Source organism: Pectinophora gossypiella, chromosome 1, assembly GCF_024362695.1.
Source record: "Pectinophora gossypiella chromosome 1, ilPecGoss1.1, whole genome shotgun sequence".
NCBI classification, from domain to species: domain Eukaryota; kingdom Metazoa; phylum Arthropoda; class Insecta; order Lepidoptera; family Gelechiidae; genus Pectinophora; species Pectinophora gossypiella.
The window spans coordinates 9,581,496-9,608,329 of record NC_065404.1 but is presented as its reverse complement, the minus strand read 5'-3'; the positions used below and the strand labels follow the sequence as shown (position 1 = coordinate 9,608,329).

At 41.0% G+C, this 26,834-nt stretch overlaps 2 protein-coding genes across 2 annotated transcripts; both read left to right on the top strand.

The window, feature by feature from the left end:
* Window positions 1-5: 5 nt before the first annotated feature.
* On the top strand, window positions 6-11,844 carry LOC126367265 (collagen alpha-1(IV) chain). The gene is made up of 12 exons (XM_050010695.1): window positions 6-158; window positions 335-374; window positions 4,330-4,614; window positions 4,705-4,947; window positions 5,048-5,269; window positions 5,363-5,665; window positions 5,740-6,207; window positions 6,351-6,734; window positions 6,954-7,410; window positions 7,527-9,044; window positions 9,135-10,366; window positions 10,559-11,844. Exons 1-12 carry the CDS (start codon window positions 139-141, stop codon window positions 10,817-10,819), a joined length of 5,433 nt encoding a protein of 1,810 aa, XP_049866652.1. The 5' UTR covers window positions 6-138; the 3' UTR covers window positions 10,820-11,844.
* A 6,181-nt stretch (window positions 11,845-18,025) lies between these two features.
* LOC126367323 (transmembrane protein 164) lies at window positions 18,026-21,321 on the top strand. The gene is made up of 6 exons (XM_050010801.1): window positions 18,026-18,295; window positions 18,706-18,888; window positions 19,019-19,135; window positions 19,220-19,298; window positions 20,606-20,706; window positions 20,793-21,321. Exons 1-6 carry the CDS (start codon window positions 18,161-18,163, stop codon window positions 21,063-21,065), a joined length of 888 nt encoding a protein of 295 aa, XP_049866758.1. The 5' UTR covers window positions 18,026-18,160; the 3' UTR covers window positions 21,066-21,321.
* Window positions 21,322-26,834: the final 5,513 nt, after the last annotated feature.

Below are 26,834 nucleotides of genomic sequence, written 5' to 3'. Positions count from 1 at the left end.
CGTGCGCCGCCGGGGCGCAGGCCGCACGCGAGGGGGGACCCGGGGTGAGCTGGCCTCCGCCCGACCACTCCTCGCTCCTTAGTATCCCGGCACAAACGGCGCGCGCGCACGGGACTCAGGCGCAGCGCGCTCCGGGCCATGGCGGTCCGCGTACTATGGTAAGCTGCCGCTAATTATTTTACAAGTTTTCTTAATTTTCAAGCATTACAATTATTAAATAAATTAAATATTTTCCTTTCATAACAGACATTTTGAATACAACTAAATTATTATTTTTAGTTGATAATTAAGTATAATAAAATTAATTAATTCTAATAATTTTGTTAATTCCTAGGTTGGTGGCTGCGCTAGCGCCCATAATAGGAGTGAACACGGTGAGTGCCCAATATGTGTTTTATTTTATCATTATTTTGAAAGTGATTAAATATACATTAGGCAAAAACTTCAGCGGAATTGGGGAATGCCGGTGCGACGGCGGCGGGACTCGTCCGGCCGCTAGTCTTCGTCCTTTTGTGCTTTCAAACGCGAAACTTTAGCAAACTCCAAATGTTGGTCAATATTTTAACGTGAAACTTTCCGGCAGTAAAACGATCAAACGCCTCTATTCTGACTTTCCTCATCATGAAATCGTTGTTTATTTGTTGTCATGTCATTTGATTTCTTGTAAATATCGAATAATTTATAGCATGTATTATATTATAACGCAATGGCAGACGGGACCGACAAAGTTTATCATCACTCGGATGTAATGCGCCGGTCTTGCGCAAACCTATACTACTTACTCTATTTTATTAAATGAATACGTTAAAATTAAGAAAAATTATATGACTCATTCATTGTTTTGACAATAATGTAAATAAACTTGATCTAAAATTGATTTTCAGCGATATAAATAATTGTTCTCATGATAAATCGTATTTATAAATATATACCCAGTTAATTACACGTCTTGATTTAATGACAGAATGTTTCCTTATTTTATTAGATTACTTACTTTAATATAAAATTATAAATTGATGCACAGTGCAATTATAAACGGTGAATGAGTAAGGCACACATTTTTAACGCACTTAAACAAACAAATGAGATAATTTACGTTATCTCCTTTTCACAGGATCCGCTTACCTAACCTGAAGATTTGACAGGTCCGGCTTTTTTACCAGTGTTTACAGAACGACGGCCTATCTGTCTGTTTAATTTAAAATACATAGAAATAAAGTTATATTATGAAATAAAAATATTAATAATTAATTATATGTAAGCTCGTATAGATACCTACTTAAGCTTATGCTTTGTATATTATTATCATTATATTTTTAGTCGTTAAATATTCGACACTAATTATCATTGCCCGTCGGAAATGTAGACCTACATTTACAAAAAAAAGCTTTTGATGAAAATTCTTAAACGCTATTAACTCGCCTTATTCCCATTCCGCCGCTTTGTAGGTACTACAACCCGTGCTTTCAGTTAATGAAAGTTTTAACACTCTTACGTATTTATAAACTCTATATTTGATGATGATTATTAGTTGGTTGATGAATAAGTTGATTCATTAGTTGGTGAATGAAGATGCATGGTTGTGAAATTGCTTACACGATAATGATCTAAAGGTTTAAGTTTTAGAGCACTTGTAAAGTTAAATACAGTTTTGTAATAATAACTGTGGTAGAGCACACTGTTTATTTAGATAAGTACCATAATTATTTTTGTGGACGAACGTTTATAAAATTACCTTATACTTTTTATGAAATAGCTTTTTGGTAACTCCAGTCTACTTTCAGACATTCTTAGTCAAAACCTTTAGATAGGCAAAGGCTGAATTCGTGTACTATTCACATCATTTCTCTGAAACAGTTAAGGCCCGGTCAAGTATAGGTTTTACACGTCAGTTAAAGAAAAAGACACTAAAGCATTATAACACGCGACGAGGTTGCCTACGCATACAATTTTAGTATATAAACCACTGATCAGTTAGGTATTAGCAAAACCTAACATATTTGCAATCCCTGATCGTTTAATGAAACGGTAAGCTCTCTAAGTGAGATTTCAATCTCACTTAACAAGGTTTCACTGTATTAGTCTGTAATATATAATTTACTACATATTCCAAGTAAGCTATAGGTGCATAGACCTAGCAAGCGTATTCTTACAAGAAGTTGCTTACAGAGCAACATATCGTGTGTCAATACACGCTCGTTTGCTAGGTGCCTGCCTTCACTTCAACTTTACACCTTCGCATACTTATAAGTACTACATAGGTATTTCATTAAATATTATAATCCAATTATAGCATCTCGCTTGTAACCCCAATGGGGTAGGCAGAGGTGTATAGTACATGCACTCCTCGCCAGCTATGTGGGCGAGCCTATTGTCATTAACCGTGCACAAATCCTGGAAACCAAGTGATATCATTATCTAAGATCGAAACATGAATGCAAACTGATAAACTCGAATTCAGTGGTTTGGAGATCGAGCCGGTTTCGAGCCTGTGACACTACAATGTAAGTCTCGTGTTCTCCGACCACGGCTATCACGGATTCATACATTGTTACTAAGTAAACATATTAAATTATTATTATGAATGCGAAAGAAACTCTGTCTAACACGCTTACACCGCTTGACCGCTCAGAGACAATCATAGCTTTCCAGAGACGGACTCTTAAAGTGCTTATGCGACATAACCAATGTCCAAGCGGAGGAATAATGTGATAGGTACCTGCTGAAATTAAAGAAAGAAAGATTTATTACTCCCGGACACCAAAAACACAGGCACAATAATAGAGAATTAGTTTTCCAGCTTGCCGTAAAACAATTTAAATCGTATTCGTTTCGGCTATATACTTAATATACATCATATTCATTACCTTCGGACGCGAACACCAAAGTGAGGTGTAAGTAACTGTTTTCAACGACTTATACCTCTACATGCCCTTTTATGGAGTGTTAGACATAAAATGCTGGATTTTCACTATGTATATGGATCGTCTACAAACAAAAAGGATACATAAGCCCATTGTACATAGGAATAAGCGTCGAACCAGGGTGCAGGAGTTCCTTTGTATACAAGTGCGGCGGATTTCAGTGTGGATACCTTCATACTAAAAACAAAAAACCGACTCAAGACGCTCTTTTGTCGACCCTGTGTGCACTAAGCTTTATTGCTAGGGCATGAAAGTGTGCTTTCAACTTTCGGGGGACTTTCGGTCTAATAAAGCTAGGAAGAGTGCTCCAAAGACGAGAGGTGTGGTTCAATAAATAAAAATATAATATAAGCTCACGCACGACTATATCCTAACTGGGGTAGTCAGAGGTACATTCATCGCAAGATGAACTAAGTACCTACACCTCACCGAGCTTTCTGTTAGTCCAATATATAGATGGTGAGCCGTATCGCTGTTTATAATTGAGCCAAGTGTGTTAGTTAAAACTGCACATAAGGTGAATTAATAACTCATTGGTACAAGTCCAGCACTAGGTTTCGAATCGGCGATCCCCGTTTGAGAAGCAAGTCGGTGAACCAGTGACTTAAAACATAAATAAAAATACCTCTCATGATAAATATGAATGACCAAGTTTATAACCTTCCTTAAACCTTTGATCATGCTCACTTTTTAAGAGATCTTTTTTTGACGTAGGTAACTTATCGTAGATTTGCCGCAGATAGCATTAACTACTTGACCGGTCAAATGGGGAGCGCTAAGGGCTCTCATCCGGGATTTTTAAGAGATCCAAGTATAGATGAAGTGTAGGTTTAGTACATGAACCTAAATATTATGTATTCATAATTCTTCAACAAAATGCGAATTCTTTAAATTGATATGTATATCTAGTGTCTTAGTATCATACGTTACACAATATTCCGATAAAAAAATAAGTCATTATAAAAATAAATAGCTCAGTTTGTTCGTTTGCTACTTGCTACTAATGTGTTCCTAATATCATTCTTCTCAGAGCATACATGTATACAAGTTAAATGTGTGTTTGTTTTCTCTTTAGGAAAAGCATTTATAACTTAGTGTAGTTAATAGTAGCCAAGTATGTACACGAGTACAACAACGTGTAGTTTTTTTTAAATATTTTATAAACATGTAAATAATATATCTTATGCAGCTAGTGGTATCTACGGAACCTTCGGTGCGCGAGTCTGACTGGCTATTGGCCGCTTTTTGTAACTAAGTTAATTGCCACTATGTGATTCTGATAAATGATACGAAGTGACCTCTTTCGATATTCTTTATACACTTATTTTTGTACATACCTAATGAATAGGTAGGTACCTACTGTATGTGTGATTGTGTGTGTTATCAAACTGTGTGTGTTTTACAGCAAGAAGATCGTTATGAATGGAATGACATACGCGAAAGTCGATGGCCACCGGCGGAGTGGTCGCCGCTGCCTTCGGCGGAGCCCACCCGAGTGAACACTTACGGACTGTCGCGGAGGCCGGACTTGCCACCATCACCGCAGCCCCCGCAGCCGCCGCAGGCCTCTGGATTCAACTTCAACAACTATGCCGCTTACGACCCTGTTACCAGACAGCGCACCTCCGAAAGAAACTGCACCTCGCCCGGCTGTTGCCAGCCCAAATGCTTCGCAGAAAAAGGAAACCGGGTACGATCCTCTCAAAGTCCGTAAGAAGTGTGAGTAGGTAGTTTGTTTATTTATTAACCATGTGTTGTAATATACATGTATTTATTTTAGGGATTCCCTGGTGTGCGCGGACCCCCAGGCCCACCAGGAGCACCGGGTCACGTAGGTCCCGAAGGTCCCCAAGGTTCTAAAGGTCAAAAGGGACAAATGGGTCCTCAAGGTCCGCGTGGACCTAAGGGTGAAAGAGGAAAACCTGGTCAACAAGGTTTCGTTGGTTTGTCTGGTCCACCGGGTCCGCAAGGTGAGCCAGGTGTGGCCGGTTTGCCCGGTAGAGACGGCTGTAATGGTACAGATGTGAGTATCCGTGGAGTATCCTGACAATATTAGTGCTTTATTTAATCTAGCATGCGTATTTTTCATCGAAAAACACTAATATATTTTTATCTTTATAAAGGGTGAACCCGGTCCGCTGGGTCCTAAGGGAAATCAGGGACCGCGTGGTTTTCCGGGTATGAAAGGTGGTAAAGGAGACAAAGGAGAACCGGCCACTACTGGTCGTTATCCCAAAGGACAGAAAGGAGAGCCTGGAGCGGATGGTTTATCAGGAAGACAAGGTCCTGTGGGGCCTTCTGGTCCACCTGGGCTACAAGGACCAAAAGGAAATACGGGTCCTATGGTAAATGATATGTTTTGTCTATTGGAACAATGTTCATAAAACAAAAATGTTATAACAATATAACTATCTTTTTATTAATATGAATTATTTTAGGGATTCGCGGGTGCCAAAGGTGACAAAGGGTCTAAAGGTATAAAAGGACAATCAATTCAAGGAGATAAAGGTGACAGAGGTGATCGAGGAGACAGAGGTCCCAGTTGTCCTCCTGTCACATTACCATTTGAACATAAAGGTGCCACCAAAGGTATTCAAGGAGATATGGGTCCCAAAGGAGAAAAAGGTGAACCTGGTAGAATGGGCGACAAAGGTGATACTGGTCCGATGGGTGAACCGGGATTACCAGGACAAATGGGATCAAAAGGAGAAAAAGGAATCAGGGGAAACCCTGGTGATCGTGTATGTAGATTTTAATTCTTGTTTGTTTTCTGATATCTTTTGTATTGCATTTTAACATATTCTTATGATAATAGGGTCGAGATGGAATGTATGGTGCTCCTGGCCCAATGGGACAAAAAGGTGACCGGGGCAATGATGGTTTGCCCGGTCTTTCTGGAAGGCCTGGGTCGAAGGGTGAACCTGGATTAGATGGAGCTCCTGGGCCACGCGGACTTAAAGGTATACAAGGTCCGTCTGGTGGCCTTACTGGATCAAGAGGTCCACCTGGACCCCCTGGCCCTAGAGGTTATGACGGGCCCGCTGGGCCTAGAGGAACTGATGGAAAACCTGGAGACAGAGGTGAACCTGGCCCAATGGGACCTCCTGGTGGGCAAGGAGAACCCGGTAATCCTGGAATAGAAGGCCCAGCAGGCCATAAAGGCGAAAAGGGAGAACCAGGCTTAAACGGGGCTCAAGGTGAGATAGGGCCACGAGGTTATGATGGACCTATGGGACCACAAGGACCAAGAGGGCCTAAAGGAGAAGATGGATTCAGTATACCTGTAAGTAATGTTTGTTAGAAATAATATAAACCGTGGTCAGAGTATTAAAGCATAGTTAAAAACTAATCTTCAAAAACGGCTCTTCATATACATGACCTACTTGTAGAGTTCTTGTTATAAAGTAGTATATTTGAAACTTTTAGGGTAACAAAGGAAACAGCGGTTTACCTGGGCATCCAGGGGACAAAGGTCAAAAGGGTGAAAGAGGATATCCAGGTTTACGAGGTGTGCCAGGAAACTCTACTTTAGGTACCCCGGGAAGTCCCGGCGAAATGGGTCCACCTGGAGAAAAAGGTAACCCAGGCCAACCTGGATTTGACGGTCTTCCTGGAAATCCTGGACAAAAAGGAGATTTAGGTGGGCGCTGTAATGAATGTTGGCCTGGTGGCCCGGGACCTAAAGGAGACCGTGGTTCAGATGGCAACCCCGGAGAACGCGGTGAACGTGGACCAGCGGGACCAGTTGGTCTTCCTGGTGAACGAGGAATGGACGGTATCAACGGTAGCCCTGGAGCACCCGGTGCGCTGGTATGTAATTTATTACTTACTTTATCATAACATGACAAATACTTTATTGCACACACAAGAAATATAGAAGCAAAAGAGAAACCAGTCCCTACCAGGCAACGTTTGGGTATAGGCGATATTTAATATTATATGACATAGCGAGATAGTCCAGCATGGTTTTTACTTATTTTTATTACTTATCAACGTAATAATAATGTAAAATTTTTCACTGATTATTAGGGCGACCGCGGAGATGATGGACCTATCGGCCCACCAGGTCCCAAAGGAGCCGATGCTATTATACCATCTAACCTTGTGAAAGGGCCTCCTGGCGCAAAAGGAAATCAAGGTGAACGCGGTTACCCAGGAGCCAAAGGTGAAAGGGGACGCGACGGACCTAAAGGTGACCGTGGCCCAGTAGGCATGCCTGGCACGAAGGGCGATCAAGGACTAATGGGTCCACCTGGAGAAAGTGGAATACCTGGAAGTGACGGCTCATCAGGACTACCGGGTATGCCAGGCCTTTCCATCAAAGGAGAAAAAGGTTTGCCGGGAGATTTTGGACTAAAAGGAGATAAAGGCTTCCCAGGAAGAATTGGTATTAAGGGTGAACCAGGTCAATGTCCAGCAAATTTACAAGAATTAACCAAAGGTGATAGAGGAGCACCAGGAATGCCAGGTCCTGAGGGGCCCGAAGGTAATTGATCCAAATACTATTTATGTATAAATAATATTTATTAACGATAAGTCTTTTCATAATTCTTTGTACATTTTATGTTAATACAATGTTTCTTAACATTCTTCTTTTTACAGGCGATGCTGGAGAAAAGGGTGATAAAGGTTTCCCGGGTCGCCCTGGACTTAAAGGAGACATGGGATTGCCAGGCAGACAGGGTCCAGTGGGACCTCGTGGTCTTCCAGGACCTAGAGGCGATAAAGGTGACATGGGTCCTATGGGCTTCCCAGGAACGCCAGGAGGACCAGGTGATAGAGGATTCCCGGGCAAACCAGGCTTTAAGGGAGATAAAGGAGAAGTCGGACCATCCATGCCTGGACCGCCAGGCCCTCCAGGTCTGACCGGGCGTAAAGGTGAACCAGGATTGAGAGGAATACCCGGCACACCAGGTAATGATGGGCCACCTGGCCCTATGGGACTACCTGGAGAAAAGGGAGAGCCAGGATTTCCTGGACGTCCAGGTTTCCCAGGTCAACCGGGTCAAAAAGGTGACGCTGGTCCAGTTGGACCTCCAGGAGTACCAGGAACACCTGGATTACCAGGAAGAGATGGGCCTAAAGGTCAGCAAGGTTTTCCAGGTATAGCAGGAACACCAGGTGTTATTGGTTTACCAGGCCAAAAAGGAGAACCAGGAATGCAAGGGCCCGATGGTCCAAAGGGTTTCCCTGGAGCAAGAGGCCGGCCTGGCGCTCCAGGTATTGCCGGATCTGATGGTATCCCAGGTGAAAAAGGTGACAAAGGTAATATTGGTTATCCGGGTTCGCCTGGTTCGCCGGGACTCATGGGACCTTCAGGGCCAATGGGAGCACCAGGGTTGAAGGGAGACCAAGGTTTCGAAGGACCACCAGGACAACCAGGAAGACCAGGAGACAGAGGTGAAAAAGGAGACAGAGGTTTCACAGGTCCGTCCGGTCCCAAAGGAGAACCAGGATTTGCTTCTGACAAAGGACAGAAAGGAGAACCGGGTATACTAGGTCTTAGAGGATCTGATGGATTACCTGGACTAGACGGAGCGAAGGGTGATAAGGGTAATGCAGGATTACCTGGCTTCGGATTACAGGGGCCCGCTGGACCAAAGGGTGATATCGGTATGCCTGGTATGGATGGCTTCCCTGGTCAGCCAGGGCCAAAAGGAGATCGTGGCTATCCAGGTTTTCGAGGACCGAAAGGTGACACTGGCCCTACAGGTGAGCCGGGACAACCAGGGTTACCTGGTCTAGACGGTACTCCCGGACAACAAGGTGATATTGGACCGTCAGGACCAGAGGGCTTAAAAGGTGACAAGGGTGAATCTGGACTTCCTGGACGAGATGGATTCGATGGTCTTAAAGGAGAACAAGGCCCGATGGGACCTCCTGGTTCACCTGGTCCATTTGGTAGTCCGGGACCTAAGGGAGACAGAGGCCCACCTGGCCCGTCTATAGACGTCAAAGGAGAAAAAGGAGACATCGGCCCGCAGGGTATACCTGGAGCTCCTGGTCCTAAAGGAGAAAGAGGATTGGATGGAGCTCAAGGTATTCAGGGTGAAAAGGGTGACCGTGGATATACTGGAATGAAAGGGGAAATGGGTCGAATTGGATTAACGGGAGAAAAAGGTAATTAAATAATATATATTATATTTTAATTAATTTATGTAATTTTATAATTAAGAAATTAATTTCTTAAATGTTTTATTTTTATTTTAGGAGACCGCGGCCCAGCTGGACCTGACGGCATACCGGGTTTAACGATCAAAGGAGAAAAGGGATTGCCCGGCACCGCGGGAAAACATGGTCGTGCTGGTCTACCGGGAGCACCTGGTGAAAAGGGTGACCAAGGCTTACCAGGTCTGCCAGGACCATCTGGCCGCCCCGGCACCCCTGGCGCGCCGGGACCACCGGGCGAAAAAGGTGACCAAGGTCGTGAAGGTCTCGCAGGACCACCCGGTTTTGATGGCACTCCAGGTCGCGAAGGACCTCCTGGTATTATGGGAGCTAAGGGTGACAAAGGTGATAGAGGTGCTACTGGATTCGGACAACCGGGCGACAAAGGAGATCAAGGACTTCCAGGTCCACCTGGTTATCAAGGTCAAAAAGGTGACAAAGGAGATCGCGGCTTAAACGGGCTCGATGGCCAACCAGGCCCCATGGGCCCCACAGGTCCAAAAGGTGACAGAGGATTCCCTGGAAGAATAGGTCTGCAGGGCGCCATAGGTTTGAAAGGTGACAAAGGTGAACCAGCAAATATCGTGTATGGGCCCAAAGGAGAGCCAGGGCCACGTGGACCTCGAGGTAACGACGGACTGCCAGGAAGAAATGGGGAGCCTGGTTCACCAGGTCTAAACGGTAGCCCGGGTGCGAAAGGCGATCGTGGATTCCCTGGTCAATCCGGTCCTCCGGGACCGCCAGGGCCGATGGGCCTGCAAGGCCTACAAGGTGAGCGAGGAGAGATCGGTCGTACAGGATCCACAGGCCCTCCTGGTCCCCCGGGTGCACCGTGTACAACAACGGACTATCTGACCGGAATATTGTTAGTTCGCCACAGTCAAACTGAATATGTGCCACAATGTGAATCCGGACACGTCAAACTCTGGGACGGTTATTCGTTATTGTACATCGATGGCAATGAAAAATCCCACAATCAAGATTTAGGTTACGCTGGATCCTGTGTAAGAAAGTTCAGTACGATGCCTTTCCTCTTCTGCGACCTCAACGATGTATGCAATTACGCTAGCAGAAACGATCGAAGTTACTGGTTGTCGACAAACAAACCTATACCAATGATGCCTGTGGAAGGAAATGAAATAATACAGTACATTTCAAGATGTGTAGTATGTGAAGTGCCATCTAACGTAATTGCTGTGCACAGTCAATCACTTGCCGTACCCGACTGTCCCGGAGGTTGGAGCGAACTTTGGATAGGATACAGTTTTGTTATGGTAAGTGTTCATGATACCCACATGTATTTACTTATCATCTGTTCTATTCACATTAATATTAAAATAATTTACTGTAGGTACTTGACCCATCCTAAACTTAGTCATATTTTATATAAGTAGGTCCCAGAGTTTTTTCTGCAGATCCGAAGTTACTTCAAAAATATTGATACTGATCATGTTTATATTTTATAGCACACGGGTGCTGGAGCGCAGGGAGGCGGCCAGGCGCTGTCTAGTCCGGGATCGTGCCTTGAAGACTTCCGCGCGGCGCCTTTCATAGAATGTAACGGAGAGGGTGGCACTTGTCATCACTTTGCCAACAAACTAAGTTTCTGGCTCACAACCATAGAAGACAGCCAACAATTTGCGCAGCCGGATCGACAGACATTCAAATCAGGACGTCTCCTCGAGCGCGTGTCACGATGCGCCGTATGCATCAAGAACGCTACTTAAACCAGTAGGGTATTTCAGAATAAGTGTGTACAATGCAAACGACTACTCCGAAAGATATAGCCTAGCCATAAAACTTGACTATTTACTAGTCAATGTTTGAAGAGATCCGAAATATCACTAACAAACTATTTTAATTAATTATTTGAAACTTAGTAATGTACATAAATATCAATCAATAACTATATTATATATTTCAGTGTGATTATATTTTTAAAAAGTCTACTTGTTACGTTTTTGTTCCCGTGTAATAAATCATTTGACGTTGTGGAAATCATAGCAAAAAAAAATATTTTATTTGACATCATCTCACCAGTAGTTTTTCAATAATAAATCACACTGATCAGTTAAATCTTGATTTTCAAAATTAAAATAAAATACGATGTTGGAGTGAATAATTGAAGTAGGTAGGAACCTAGATCTAACTTCTTCAAGGGAGCATTTATGATTTCCTAATGAAAATACACCAAAGCAAATTAAACTAAGATTCCTTATTTATAGTTTTCAAAGAGTTTTATCTAATATTCACCTCGTATGTCCATAAATTTATAATTATAAATCGCGATATAATCGTATTATTTGGAATATCCTACTTATATGTTATAAGTTCACTAGTCAGAAGTTAATTCTGTTTCTATGTCAGCTAGAGTAGCCTCTCTAAATACCCCTCTGCGATGTTGTATTCGAGTATGATTCAATATTTATATGTCTGGGTTTATTTTTTATTATATTAAAATTAAGCTTGTGATAATTTAAATGTGCTTAACCTTTGTATATACTTACTTTATAATAATACAAATATATACAAATTACTAAATTAACTATTCAATAAATGAGATCAGACATCAACTTCTTCAATGAAATCTACATTAGAAAATGAATATTATCACCGTGCAGATGTGTGAAGTGAGAAGTAATGATTGATGTAAGTAAATTGTAAGCACTGCCAATGTAGATAATTTTATATAAGTATAGAATAATTCTTATTGTAAGAACTCATACTTAAAATAAACACATAAAATGTTTGATTTTTATTTTCTCATTGCGCAAATTATTCACCAATATAGTTTTAGCTACATTATAAGTCCATAGGACAGCATAGGATGATACTGTTAATAAGCATGCGTTTCTCTACTGGGAATGGAAAGGCGGCGGTCTCTTAATCAAAAGACTGGAAAATATAATAAAGCATTAATTATTACAGTTGCAGTGTATTATGTGATTGTGCGATAAGTGACAAGTTTTCCAACTTGACACCGTACGCTTTATAATGATATATCTCTCATAGAATAAATAGCAGGAATGGCTGCGGGTTATTTAATATTTTTGATTTGTAGGTCTGCCCACCCCGATAGAGATACTGTACTATATCTATGTAGTAAACTAGGCAGAGTGGAAGCACATACATAGATAAATCACCCGGGGTGAGAGGACTGTTTTAAAAAAGACAATTTAATTGAATTTAAAACTATTTATTTAGAATAAGACACACGTATTGTCTAAAAGAAGTTCAGCTTAAGACTACTTTAAAAACTAATGGGAAGGGACCAAGCGTCTGATCTCATCACGGCTTATCTTATGCAACGTAGCGCATTCTCTAGGCAGTCTAGACGCTTCATGAGCTTATCTTGGTGAATGTGCAACGTGGCGCATTCTCCAGGTAGTCTGGACGCTTAACTCCTCCCTCCATAACTTCGAAATTCTCAGGGGATGATTTTTGAGACTGAGAATTTCGACGTCTTCTTAAAGTTATGAAGATACCGATAAAAATTGTTAAAACTAAGATTATATATAAAAATAGAGTTCCTATACTAATGCTATTTATATTTACCGCACTTACACTTTTATCACTTTCACTTAGCACAACACTGTCAGCTTTTTTTAGGGCGTACGACAACACTTGGAGATGTCGCAGGTCGACCTCATCCAAGTTGATAGGCTTCCAGGGCGATGCTGCTGCTGAAGTTGGGATTTCCGGAAAATTTATAAGAGGTAACTTGGGATATAGTATTGGAGATGCTTCGGAACTATGATGCCTCAGTGTGACGTCATCGATTTTTAGTTCGCAGTTATCATCGATCACAGCCAGGTAAGTACCTCTGATGTAGATTCTGCTCATCTCACTTCCACAGCGTGTCTTCAAAAGGATGTTGGCTTTAGAGTAGAGAATCCATCGATTAGGTTGTATGGGCTCTACTTTAATTGTCTTCACTTCCACCAGGATAGGATAACAGGTGGTAATATTCATAGTAAACTTCATTAAGTCCGCCACACAGGTATCCTCCATGGATCTTGGGGGAATGTGTTCTTCGTAGCAAATAAAGAAGCCTCTCTCCAACTCTTTGCAGCGTTTGGTGAGTGAGAATGTGTTCGAACCATTCGCAATAAGGTAAGGTTGTTTTGGGATAATTAGGACGGATTGATTTAGGTTGTTTGTAATAGGTAGAGGAAAGACGTGATAATAATCGTATATTCCCTTTTTGACCAAGGGAACTTCGATGATAAAGACTATCTGATTTTCTTTGATATATGCCTTAATCTCTACACACTGCTCTATTTTAATTAAATTTACATAATTTACGGGATATGCAAGGCTCTCTTTACGTTCAATTTTTCCTAAAACAGTTACAAATTCGTCAGTGTCTAATATTGACTGGTGGAGAGTTCCCATTTTGCTAAATGCTATTGCTGTTTCTATTTCATCCAATCTGATATACAACATTTGGAAGTTATGTAAAAATAAATTGTAAATATGAATTAATCTATTGTTTGTAAAATTTGTCATTGACTCATTCAGTATTTTTCTAATGTCCCAAATTTCCCTATCCAATTGGATGAAATTATTTTTTGTTACATTGCTGTTATTCGTAAATGTCCCCAACATTTCAGTGACCAGACTCATTTTCTTTAATTCTGAAATTTGTCGAGTTTTGAGTTCATTTAACATTTTATCATACTTCACAGCATCCTCATTGTCCAAGTTGCCAGTTATTACTTTTATAAGTGACCCTAAAGGGTTTAGTAGTCCACGTTTTATTCTTTTTGATGGATTTAATTGTCTGAGTTTAGTGAAAGTTATGTGTTTTAGGTGATCAGTTTGACTTTTGACATTCGCGAGTTCGAAATTAAAAACATTCTTGCCAAAATGGTTTAGGACGTGTTTGTTGAGGTTCGCATAGCGGTTGAAATTAAACTCTATATCATCGTATACTAAACTTAAATCTAGATTCTTAATTATTATCCACTTATCGTAACTTATAATAGCAGTTCCCTCTTTTACAGGAAGTATCCCGGGATTGTGTTCAATCCGTTGTAGCTTGGCCTCCTCCTGGCTCTGGCTCAACTGGACCACCAGCAGGAGCACGACCCTGTGGAGGACGACGAATGTCCTTAATAGGTACATTGGTATTACGGTTCCTAACATCGACAGGTACTACATTCCTACTTATCTCTCCAACCACTTCTGCTTTTTGAAACCGGGGCTTATCTTTACCGGGGACACCGTAAAATGAAAAGTATTTTATCAGAGCTCTTACTACTTCCGGTGTAGAGCGATTAGGAATTTCGAAAGCCTGTCCTAGTTTACTAAACGCATCAATGATGGTCAGGAAGTATTTCCCTTCTATTGAGAACAAATCCATAAACAATTCTTGGAAAGGTTTTGTCTGCGTCTGTGTCAACTGCAATTCAGGTTTGTATGGTTTGCGGTCGTACTTCATTGCTTTACAAATTTCACACGCGTTTATCACGCTACTGACTGTTATGTTCATATTGTTCCAGTAGTATACGCGTTTCAGCTTCATGAGAGTTTCGTTGATTCCTCGATGACATGTCTTACTCTCGTGGTATTTTAAAACAATTTGTCGTTGCTCTTCTTCGTCCTCTACATGTATAACTCTTTTAGTGCATTCAAATAGTTTGACTGTCCCTTTTCTAAAAAGTTTTATAGCCGCTTGTGTAAACTGTTTACGGTGAATTTCATTTTCAAAATATATGAAATGCTTAGTTTTCGGTTTTACATATTCTTTTAGGAATTGAGTGACCAAATCTGGCCTATTTGTTGGTAAATGTGCTTCTAATATCTTTTGATTGTTACTAGAGATATTCTTTACAGCCGTTTCGTTTCTGTTCCATGTATAAATTAACATCTGATTAGGTTTAGAGTCTATGGCTTCGTTTAGAATAGGTATGCCATTTGTGTCCATGTCTGGTGCCGAATGAACAGTTTGTGATAGAGACATGTTACTCATCGTTCCTTCTGGTATTGTAATGGTGCTTTCAGAAGGCGATAATATAGGGTACTCAGTTTCTAACTCATGCTTTGTTGTTTCTTCTTTCTCTCCACTGCTTATTGATATTACTTCGTCTTCCCGATTTGGTTGCGCGTTACTTAACCTTTCAATTTCAGAAACCACATCATCCAAGTAAGAATGTAATCGTCTTTCAGATTCGTCTACATTCACCTGCATGGATTCAGTATCGTCTTTACCTAAAGCATTTAGCCTTATATGGGATAACGCGTCCGCGTTGATATTTTGCTTGCCATTCTTGTATGTCACTATTGCGCTCGGCATACGCACGTCTTTACCGAAATCTACGAAATTAATAATCGCCTCTCCATCTTTCAGGTCCGCAGGAATCGTCACGCGTGTTTCAGTACGTGGTTGAAGCTGCACTTCGTATGGTGGGTTATATATTATTGGTATTTCTACATTTTTCGTTCGGAGAACTTGATTCTGCATATCGATTGTGGCGCCTAGTTGTTTTAGAAGGTCGGAACCGATCAAGCCATCGTAGCGATTATCGACGTCATAAACATAAAACTTATGTTGTAACATGCTCTTAAAAGTTTTCAGAAGGGGTATGACGATGACTTCGTCGTGTCTGCTACGAGCGTGAGTGCTTACAACCTCGAAGGGTTCGAAGAACTTATAGTTGGCGAAGAACTCGTCAACTTTCCTTGGGCTGATAAACGATCGAGTGCTTCCCGTGTCTATCATAAAACGAGCATTTATCTCAGGTAAGTTGATGTGTGGTAATTTTAATAAGCTATCACAATTAAGATTTACTATCTCGGGTTGTTGGGTGCGGCCGGCTCGTGAAAATCCGGGGTAGTTTTTGGTTGTTTCCGAGCTGGTCGGCTCTTCATACAGATCGTAATATGCTTCATAATCTCCTTCATTTGGATGACAGTAAGTTTCCGCAAGTTCGTAGTTATAGAAAAGGTTATTATTACCTTCAGGTTCATTTAACATGTACTGTCTTGTTGCTGTTCGCATAGAGACATCAGTGTCCAATGGTTTGGAGTTGTTTACAGGGGGTCTGTATCCCTGAGGCTGGGGTGGAATCCCGAACCGATACTGATTGGGAATCCCGAATTTGAAACCCTGTGTGTTTTGATTGAAGTTGGGTCTAAAACCTTGAGGTTGGGGAATACCGAATTTAAATTGAGGGTTTGGTTTAAAATTATTTTGGTTTTGGGTCAGGTTTGGCTTATAGCCCATCTGCTGTGGAATCCCAAATTTAAATTGAGGATTTCCAGGTAATGGCATCCGGAACTGTTGTAAAGCACTTGGTCGAAAGACAGGTGTATTTTGTGGAATATTAAATTTAAAATTCTGGGGTTGAACATTTTGAGAATTTTGTGGTTGTACATTATGTGTTGAAGTTAACTGTTTGTGTTTAGAGTTATATTGGTGCTGGAAATTCACCTCTTCAGTTACGATGCCTAACGCATTTTCGAGAGTGGAGCAACCTTTTAGGCGAACAATACGTATTAGGTTTTCCGGAAGGTTATATAGAAAAACATTGAGCGCGCTGTTATTGTAAATGATCATTTTGGCTGCTTTCACGCCTTCGTCGGTCAACCGGTTTACTTTAGCAAATAAGGCGCTGCGAACATGTTGAATGCGGTTACAGAACTCATTGTAGGACTCCCCCGACTTTATTTTCATGCTCTCGAGTTCAATACTAATGCACTCCTCTGAGCGTGGGTCACCGAAATGCTGAAGTAACACAGATTTCAATGCATCCCAGGACGTTATGTCTTGTCTCTCACTGATAAGGGTAGCTGCTCTATCTACAAGCCTACTACTTATACAATGGAAAAGGTATGTGCTCTGAGCAAGGTTACCCTGTATCGTGTAACTATCTAGTACATATTGAGCTTTAGATAAGAATAAATTAAGCTGTTCAGGTTGACCACTAAACTTCGGTATCAAACACAGCATTTCTTTGGGAACTAACGTTACTTGAGCCATATTTAGTTTTATAACGAAACACACACAAAATAAAATAAATGTAACAAACAAAAGTAATAAAAATACTTAAAAGTTCACTTATCACCTATTTTAGTGCGATATGTGAAAATCAGATATTCTTTATCTCAGTGAAGTTAACCGAAACAAACTATATAGAGCTATAGAGTTCACTTATTAATAATTGAGCCCGCAACTAACAGGAATAGATAAGCATAAGAAGTGGAATGCGAATTAGTCACTCACAATCTGCTCACTGCCATATCCTCCACGATAAAGCTGCACTGAACTTCGTAGAATTATGTGTCTCTCGTATTATGTGAAAACGATTTTCACTCTGTCCGCTCACTCACTTGTGTTTAACTTATTTATTTGGTTCGTGGATATCTGCGACTTTTTTGACCCGACGACCGATTTTCTAGTCCTCAGGTGCAGCCTTAATGCAAATATCCTACCGGCTGCGCCAGATAAATCACCCGGGGTGAGAGGACTGTTTTAAAAAAGACAATTTAATTGAATTTAAAACTATTTATTTAGAATAAGACACACGTATTGTCTAAAAGAAGTTCAGCTTAAGACTACTTTAAAAACTAATGGGAAGGGACCAAGCGTCTGATCTCATCACGGCTTATCTTATGCAACGTAGCGCATTCTCTAGGCAGTCTAGACGCTTCATGAGCTTATCTTGGTGAATGTGCAACGTGGCGCATTCTCCAGGTAGTCTGGACGCTTAACTACATACCTCAGAACAAATACATACTACTTATCTATGGCAACTCCTACACAACCGCTACATGTTACAAGTCTGAAATTGGAACCATAATAATAAATACAACCAATTTTTTGTCGCTGGCGGCATAGCGAGCTTTATTAAACCATAGACAAATTAAAAAAAAACTACTGTCAAAGTCGGCCTTGAAAGTTGGGCCTGTTTTTTTTCATTCGCTTTTCTTCAATCAGTCAGCTAAGGATGGCTGTCATTTAGCGGGAATTGAAACAGTGAATTATTTATAAAATTCTGTAAATCGATGGCTAATTTGGACAACAAAATTATGTGTGACAGTTTCTATTGATCGAATTTGTAAAAATGTTTGAGTGGGCTTATAGCGGAGCGAATAAAGCCGTACCCAGAAATGTGGGGCCCGAATGTGCATACTATTTATCACATCGACGGCAAATAATTGAATCTATTATTGTTACAACGATCTGCATTTACATTTTAGTAAGTATAAACTTACATTTTAATATAGAGGAAAGCTAAATAAGTCTATATATTCATGCAAATCTAATTATAATTCTATTTAATTTAATTAGTTACATTGCTATGCTGCAATATAATATTTCCAAAAATAATATACTTACATAAATACTAAAACGTGAAAATATTTTGTCAGAATTTTTAATTATATACCTATACAGGAACACCTATTGTTTTGAAGAAATATCCCTTCATTAATCCACTTTGTTCTGAAAGAAATACTATGCATTCAAGTGAAGCAGCTGATTTAATAGAACTGTTTCATTCTGCTCTATACAATTAATAGGTATTATCTTTCTGATCTAGTAGGTATAACAAACAATTAATAAAATTGTGATTTATGTAATAATGTATGCTTTGTTATCATTTGACAGGTTAAAACTTATCCTAAACTGAATATACCACTGGAAACCGAATATATAAAGAGTGATAGAGGCGGGAAGAGGTTGTTGGTTATCCTGCTCACTCTGCTATGGGGGATGGAAATAGGGTTCAAATTTGCCTCTCGTACTGTTATATATTTGTTGAATCCTTGCCATGTTACCACTTTAATACAGGTTTGTAATCATAAAAGAAAATAATATAGGACATTTCAATTTATAGCGTGCTAGTGATTAATTGGTACACTCTTTATATAGTGAATTACCATGGTGTTTTATAGTAATAACTTCAACTTTTGATTTACAGATCTATTTACTGTCAGCCCCACCTAGCAAAACTGTCACTGCATTGTTTCGCATACATTTGAACTTATTGAACGGGCCCCTCTTAGCATTTTTATTTCCTGAAACAGCATCAAGAACGGTAACTATTATGTTGAGTCTTTATATTTCAAAAGAAACATTCTTGGCTTTTGTATATAATATTCAATCATTCATATTTTTCCAGATATTTGCAGAAGCTGCTTTGTACTGGATACAACATGGAATGATGTTTGTGATACCATATTATCTATTGAGAATTGGTGGTAAGGAACTTTTAAATTATGCTAACATCAAGGTCTGCCTGGCATCTGCGCCACGCTCGGCGCTTATTATCTCAAAGGCTTTTACCAGTAGTTACAGCTAATGTTGTCTACTTTGATAAAGTTGTAAATCTATTGGCCGAGACCCTCAATCATTCTGTTGATACAATCAGTATAATCTATCATAATCTATAATATACCAGTCATAATCTATATGTATAGTCTTTAAAATGTAATAAAAGAAGGTAAGTGTATCAAAATTTAATTAAATTATGCATAAATAAAAATATTTTCATAAAAAAAGCAAAAATGCCATTCTAGTATATTTATAAATAACCAAGTGTTTAAGGTACTTACTCTATGTAGTCATTTATACTTACCCTCATGGGTACTATTTAGGTATTTGGGTATATTTTACCCTCATTACACTATATGTCACAGTGCTTTTTTTAAGTACTGAAAAAAGTGACTTCTGCTTGAAGTAGACTTTGGGCTGGAAAAGTTATAAAAAATATAATAAAAACAAAATAACATGATACCTAATAATACAAATAAAACTGAAATATGTATATTTTTTCTTGTCGAATTATTTAACAAGGTTAAACCTTCGAGGTCACAAAAACTTGAGATATTTTAAAAACAAATTGTTTTAAAACAAATTAATAACTGGAAGTCCTACTCTACTACTGCATTTGTAATGGACTATTGAATAGAAATATTCTAGAAAAAGCGGATGTGACTTTTTTGCGTCAAAATATACACTGTGTTGCAATAATATAGATTAGTCTTAAAATAGTTATACTATATCAGTTGTCTATATGCCTTTTATTATAACATGGTTCCAGTTCATTGATATGTATGACTATATGTGTATATAATTATATCCCTAGGGAAATAAATTATGGTTCAGACTTTCCAACTGTGACATAATATTTGCTTACATATTCACTCCTATTTCACAAAATTCAGACTGACTATAAGAAAATGCGAATTAACAATTAAAATACTAATTGTTTTACTAAATAATATTTTTATCAAACAATAGATCGTAAAAAAATGTTGACAGTAACAATACAACATGCTGTTTATCATGAGGTCCAAGCCACTCAAATTATACAACATACTTTCTCGTTGTACAACAAACTCTCATTGTTTTAATTAAAGCACATAATAACGGGTTCTTACCGCGTTTAAATGGGGATATGAGACTCCCGGGAGTCTCATATCCCCATTTAAACGCGGTAAGAACCCGTTATTATGTGCTTTAATTATGATAATAACCGCGTAAATCTCATTGTTTTTTTTTTCAGGTGTATATAATGTAGAACCATTTTGGGATTTCAACTGGGCAATATTTAGTTATTCATTAAATCTACTGTACCACTTCATAGTGTTGCAGATAATTGCCATTGTGAGTATAATGTATTTCTTTGGTAATGCGTAGAGTTTTGAGATTATCCACTCCAAATATATTCATCCCCTACCATTTCTTTTCAGCCAGCACAAGTTAATCTGAACCATATGCTATGCCCAGCCATCCTGGATCCGTTCGAAGGGCCGTGGTATCGGATTGCAGCGGTAGTGCATCAGGCGCTGCTTTGTCCTCTGCTCTGCAAACTATTCTGCCTCGTCTCAGAGTTCTGCCTCACCAAATTCCCCCTCACAAAAGTGAAATCAGAATTAAAAGACCATCTCTACGACATTGTAAAACAAAACACTCAAACTGAAGTCGAAAATCTCAAGGAACCCGAACATAAACACATAGACTAGTAACAAACAGTTGATAAAATTTTCTCTTCACGGCTGTAATCCCTTTCAGGGTAGCTATTTTCTTATACTAAATTGCCTATAGTAAAAACAATATAATTGATCGCGTCCATTGAATTTGGGTGTTATGTAGTCAGTAAGGTAAAAACAATAATTACCTTTAGATCATCTCTTTATGGTAGGTCCACAAGGACTTTAATCATAGTTTACGCGTCGTAATAGTATAATAGCCATAAAAGCAATCTAGTCAAACGATTTTCATCTATATTCAACCATTATAATGGGCATTCGGCTTTGATACCTGGAAACACATTATTTGACGAAGAGACGGTATTTTCTCCTAAAAACACAAAATACTGTTTGTATAGCGGAAAAACTTGATGCGATGGAAAATTGAATAATTTTCATACCGACGTCGCGGACTTACACTTTTAACTAGCCAACAGCAAGAGCATGGTGTGCAAGCTTCATTATGGTTGAAAAGAAGTGGCCACTTTACGAATAAGGGCTCTACATACAATCCGAACCCAATCCCGAGTCCGTGACGTGAATGACGGATAGTAGAAAATAACTTACAGGTATTAGACGACGGAATTCGGATGCAGTTCGTAAGCTACCATACAAATACTACGACTACTTCGGATTCACGGAGTGCATGCAGTGCGAAAACACTAAAGCCGTTCGCCCATTGCGGATTATGATCACGCGATAGAAGAAATAGGTTAGACAGGCACTACGTATTAGTGATGTAACGAATATTCGCATTCGCATTCGCGAATATCCGCAAATTTTTGAATATTCGCATTCGCATTCGCAAAATTTATGCGAATACTTAGCGAATGTTTTAGCGAAAGTTCATCTTGAGCTACATTAGAGTGGTGAAAATGTGTCGCTTTCTTTTTACATTTGTTAATGGCTGCAATGATTGATTCTTGTGACTTAAGCCCTTCTTTAACAACAAGTTGGATTTGGTGCGATGAACAATCAATGTTTTTTTCGTGTATTGGGAATCGTAGTCCTGATGTTCTGGATAGTGTTCTTGATGGTATTGTGTATGATGGTGGCTCAGATTTAAACAGCAAACGGCTTGGTGTAAAATAATTATATTTTCTTTAAATTGTTAGATACAAAACAAAAGTTATGGTCTAGCGGACAAGTTACAACATGTTGCGTGCGCGTTCAAAAGTCGCTCTCTCTAATGTCAAACAGGGAACGTTCAGAAACTGACATTTTAAAATGAACGTTCGGAAATGAACTAAATAATTTTGTTACGTCATGCGTATTAAAAAGAACTTAATAATAATCAAGTTATTACAATAGATAAATATTTTATGTAAATAAATCGTGAGCGTAATTCGCCACACCACCCCCCCACGGAGAGAGACAAGTTAGTCTCTGAACAACTTAAATTTAACACGTCTACCAGATCGTGTGGTATAAGGCACAGGCTCTGGAGAACCAGGAGGAGAAGGTGGAGAAGGAATCGGCGAAACCGTGGCCGCAGGTGTTGGCTGAGCTGCAGGCGCGGGAGTCAGCTGAACAGTAGGTGCAGGAGAGTCTGCAGATACAGCAGGTGATGGCGCGACTAATTCGCTGGAAACGTCGGGCAGTATAAAAGCGGGTTTGACTCGATCAACGCTCACCGTAACGTTTTTGCCCTTGAATAAGATCGTCAAGGTTTTCCCATCAGTGGCCCTATCAATTACTTGATGAGGACCAGTGTAGGGCGCTTGAAATGGGCGACGAACGGCGTCTTCACGAAGATAAACGTGAGAAGACGTAGCTAGGTCCTTGAATGTGAACGAGGTCTTTTCACCATGCCGAGAAGCCGGGACAGGTCGAATGTTCGACATATGTCGCCGTAGTGATACGACAAAGTCAGCGGGGTCGTTTAAACTACTAGAGCTGGGTGATGAGACCAAGAGTTCACCGGGAAGGCGCAGTGTTTCGCCATACAACATTTCAGCGACGGAAGAACGTAAATCCTCTTTAAAAGCAGTACGCATCCCCAACAGTACGAGAGGCAGAGAGCTTAACCATTCGCCACCATGGCACATGATAGCAGCTTTCAACTGCCGGTGGACGCGCTCAATCATGCCATTCGCTTGTGGATGGTAAGAGGTGGTTCTGATACGCTTCGTGGCAAAAATGTGCATCAAACGTCGGAACAGATCAGACTCAAACTGAGTACCTTGATCTGTTGTGATCATTGAGGGCACGCCGAAGCGAGAGATCCACTCTCTCACGAGTGTTTCTGCTACCTCTTCCGCCGTAATAGTCTGCATAGGCCAGACCTCAGGCCACCTGGAAACCCTATCGATTGCGGTTAAGCAATAGCGATAACCTTTGCAGGGGGGTAGAGGTCCAATGATGTCTATGTGGACATGCATGAAGCGGCCGGTAGGGGTATCGAAGGTGCTAAGTGGAGCAGTGTTGTGCCTCGTCACTTTGCTGCGTTGACACGCATCACAAGTGCGAGCCCACTCCCTACAGTCTTTGTTAATAGACGGCCAAACATAGCGATCAGTCACCAGGCGAGTCGTGGCTCGAATGCCGGGGTGACTAAGACTATGTAATTTGTTAAAAATTACGCGGCGCAAATCTGGAGGGACGTAGGGACGAGGTTTGCCGGTCGAGGTGTCGCAGAGTAAGGAAATGCCCGTGCCAGGGACGCTAACTTTGGATAGCATAAGGCTGGAATTATCCAGTAGTTGGGTCAACTCCTCGTCTGCTTCCTGAGACCGAGCAAGAGCTTCGTACTCTTGTTCCAGAGAAATCGCGTCTACTCGAGACATAGCATCTGCGACAACGTTGTCCTCGCCTTTTATGTACTTAATGTCAGTTGTAAATTGACTTATAAAGGACAATTGGTTAAGTTGTGCTGGTGGGAGTCTTTCGCGGCGTTGTAGGAAAGCGTAGAGCAACGGCTTGTGGTCCGTGAAGATGGTCACGTGTTGGACCTCGAGGATATGCCGAAAATGTTGTACGCTTTCGTACACTGCCAAGAGTTCCCGATAGTACGCAGGCCACTCAGACTGACGAGGGGTCAGCTTTCTGCTGAAGAATGCAAGGGGGAACCACTGTCCATCGATGAACTGCTGTAAACAAGAGCCAATGTGCACACTTGACGCGTCGGTAAATAAACCGAGAGGCGCATCGTCAATAGTGTGATGTAGCAATGTTGCATCGGATAAGCTTCTCTTGCACTTCTCGAACTTCTGCAATAGCTCGGGCGTCCAGGGATATGGTTTGGAACCCTTGCTGTGAGTAGCAGCCAAAGCATCTATGAGCGGGGCCTGGAACTGTGCAGCATGAGGAATGAAACGGCGATAATAATTTAACATGCCGAGGAATCTCCGCATCCCTTGCACTGTTTCAGGGGGTGTAAAATCCAGAAGGGCTTGAATGCGATCCTGAGGTGGCCGAGTACCTTCAGCATTAATAAGGTAGCCGAGAAAGGTAACCTCACTGGCTCCAAGGACGCACTTAGACGGATTGACAACAACGCCGTAATCGTGAAGCCTCTGAAATAACGCTCTGAGATGTTGCGCGTGTTCGGCGGGACTCTTAGAAAACACCAGAATGTCATCGACGTAGGCGAAGCAGAAAGTGAAGCCACGTACCACCTCGTCGATAAAGCGCTGGAATGTTTGTCCAGCATTGCGTAACCCGAACGTCATATAGGGGAACTCAAAAAGTCCAAAGGGCGTGATGATAGCAGTCTTGCCAATGTCATCACCGTGAACAGGGATCTGTTGATAAGCTTTGACCAGGTCCACGGTGCTAAACACCGTGCAACCCGCCAAGTTTTGTGAGAAGTCCCCGATATGACGGACGGGATACCTGTCCGGGATAGTGCGCGCGTTAAGGACACGGTAGTCACCACAGGGGCGCCATGTCGAATCCTTTTTGGGTGCTAAGTGCAGAGGTGAAGACCATGCGCTTTTGGACGGCCTCGCGGTACCGCATCGCACCATGTCCTCAAACTCTTTCTTGGCAGCAACCAGTTTTTGAAGAGCTAACCGGCGAGGGCGGCATGATACGGGAGGACCATCTGTAGTTTTAATGTGGTGGACAGTACTGTGCTTAGTGATTCTAGGCAAGCCAGGAGGTCGTGTAACGTCTGGAAACTCAGCGAGAATTGTTGAATAAATAGAGCTTCCAGCATCTACAGCTCTAACGCTCGGTTGTTCAACGTCGATTGAAGAGACCGCAGAACACAAGCCAGTAGTGTTGTCCACAAGAGAATTGTTGCGGCAGTCGGGGAGTAGGTGATAATGAGCCAAGAAATCAGCTCCTATTATCGCCCTTTCCACATCAGCAACGACAAACTGCCATGCAAATGAGCGACGCAGCCCCAAATTGAGACAGAGGTTGACCGTTCCAAATGTTCTAATTTTGCTACCATTAGCTGCACTGAGCTCATAGTCAGAAGTTTCCCGACGACGTGGGAGCCAGTTGTGAGGGTAACAGCACAAGTCGGAGCCGGTGTCAATAAGAAATTGACGTTTAGTGACCTGATCTGTAACAAAAAGTCGACGGCTGCGGAGTGAGCAATCAGTTGCCGCCGCTACTGACCGCTCCGAGGGTTTTCCGGCTTCCAATTGCAGGGGGCGATGCACTTGACAGCTCGCTTCCCGAAGCGTTTGTGATACCAACACAGCTTGGCAGAAGCAGGTGAAGCTGCGCGTGCAGATTGCCTATTGGAGCTGGTGCTGCGGGACCGTTGGTTGTTGGAGGTCAAAGAGTTTACTCGGTTTGTGAGTTCTTCGACCTTAAGAACCAATGTCTGAAGTACATCAGATTCGTTTGCAGGCGCAGGCGTATTGACGGTGGTGGAGAAGACTGAACTTGATCGTCCGGTAAGTTCGAGGATCTTATCAGCTAAGTCGGCCAACTTATCTAGGCTTAGCTCAGGTTGGGATGCGAGAATGACCTGGATATTATGTGGAAGGCGACGCATCCATAGCTGCCTCAGGATACTTTGGTCTGAGAGTGAGACACCAGCCAATGACCTTAGGTGCCGGAGGAACTGAGATGGTTTTCTGTCTCCAAGTTCCTCATCAGTAAGTAGCTGCCGAACCTTTTGCTCCTCTGACATGGACAGTCTTTGAATCAGTTCTTTCTTGAGTGTGGAGTACTTTTCTCCAGTCGGGAGAGGACGTGTGATGATGTCTTCCACTTCACCTGCAAGCTTATAATCAATTTGACCAACAATGCAATTGTACATGGTGGCGTCGGAAGAAATGCCTGCCATCTGGAATTGAGCCTCTACCTGTGCGAACCATACCGATGGCTTATCCGGCCAAAATGGTGGAAGTTTAACAGACACCCTACACGCCTCTTGTTTAATGTTAAGCTGCTCCTCGAGAGCAGCCTTGTCAACAAGAATTTTCTCCAACTGATCCTTCAAAGCCTGTACCTCCGCCATGGTTTAATACAATGTTAAAAATAGCACAAGAATAAAATATTAAAATGTTATATAAACATGTAAATAAAAATGTTATGTGCAGCCCCAAAGTAACAAACACACACCGGAGAATATTAACATTCAATAAAAAGTAATAAACCAAAATGCACAGTAATAAAATCCCTTATTATAAAATGCACCATATGAAAATACCCTTAAAAATATTGTTAACTGTACCGCAACCAAAATTGTTTAAAATTATAATAAATAACTAAACACACAACCAGAAAATTAATAATAAACATCCACAGTCATGAACACAACACAATAAAAATAAATTTTAAGTTGTAAAATATTTTTGT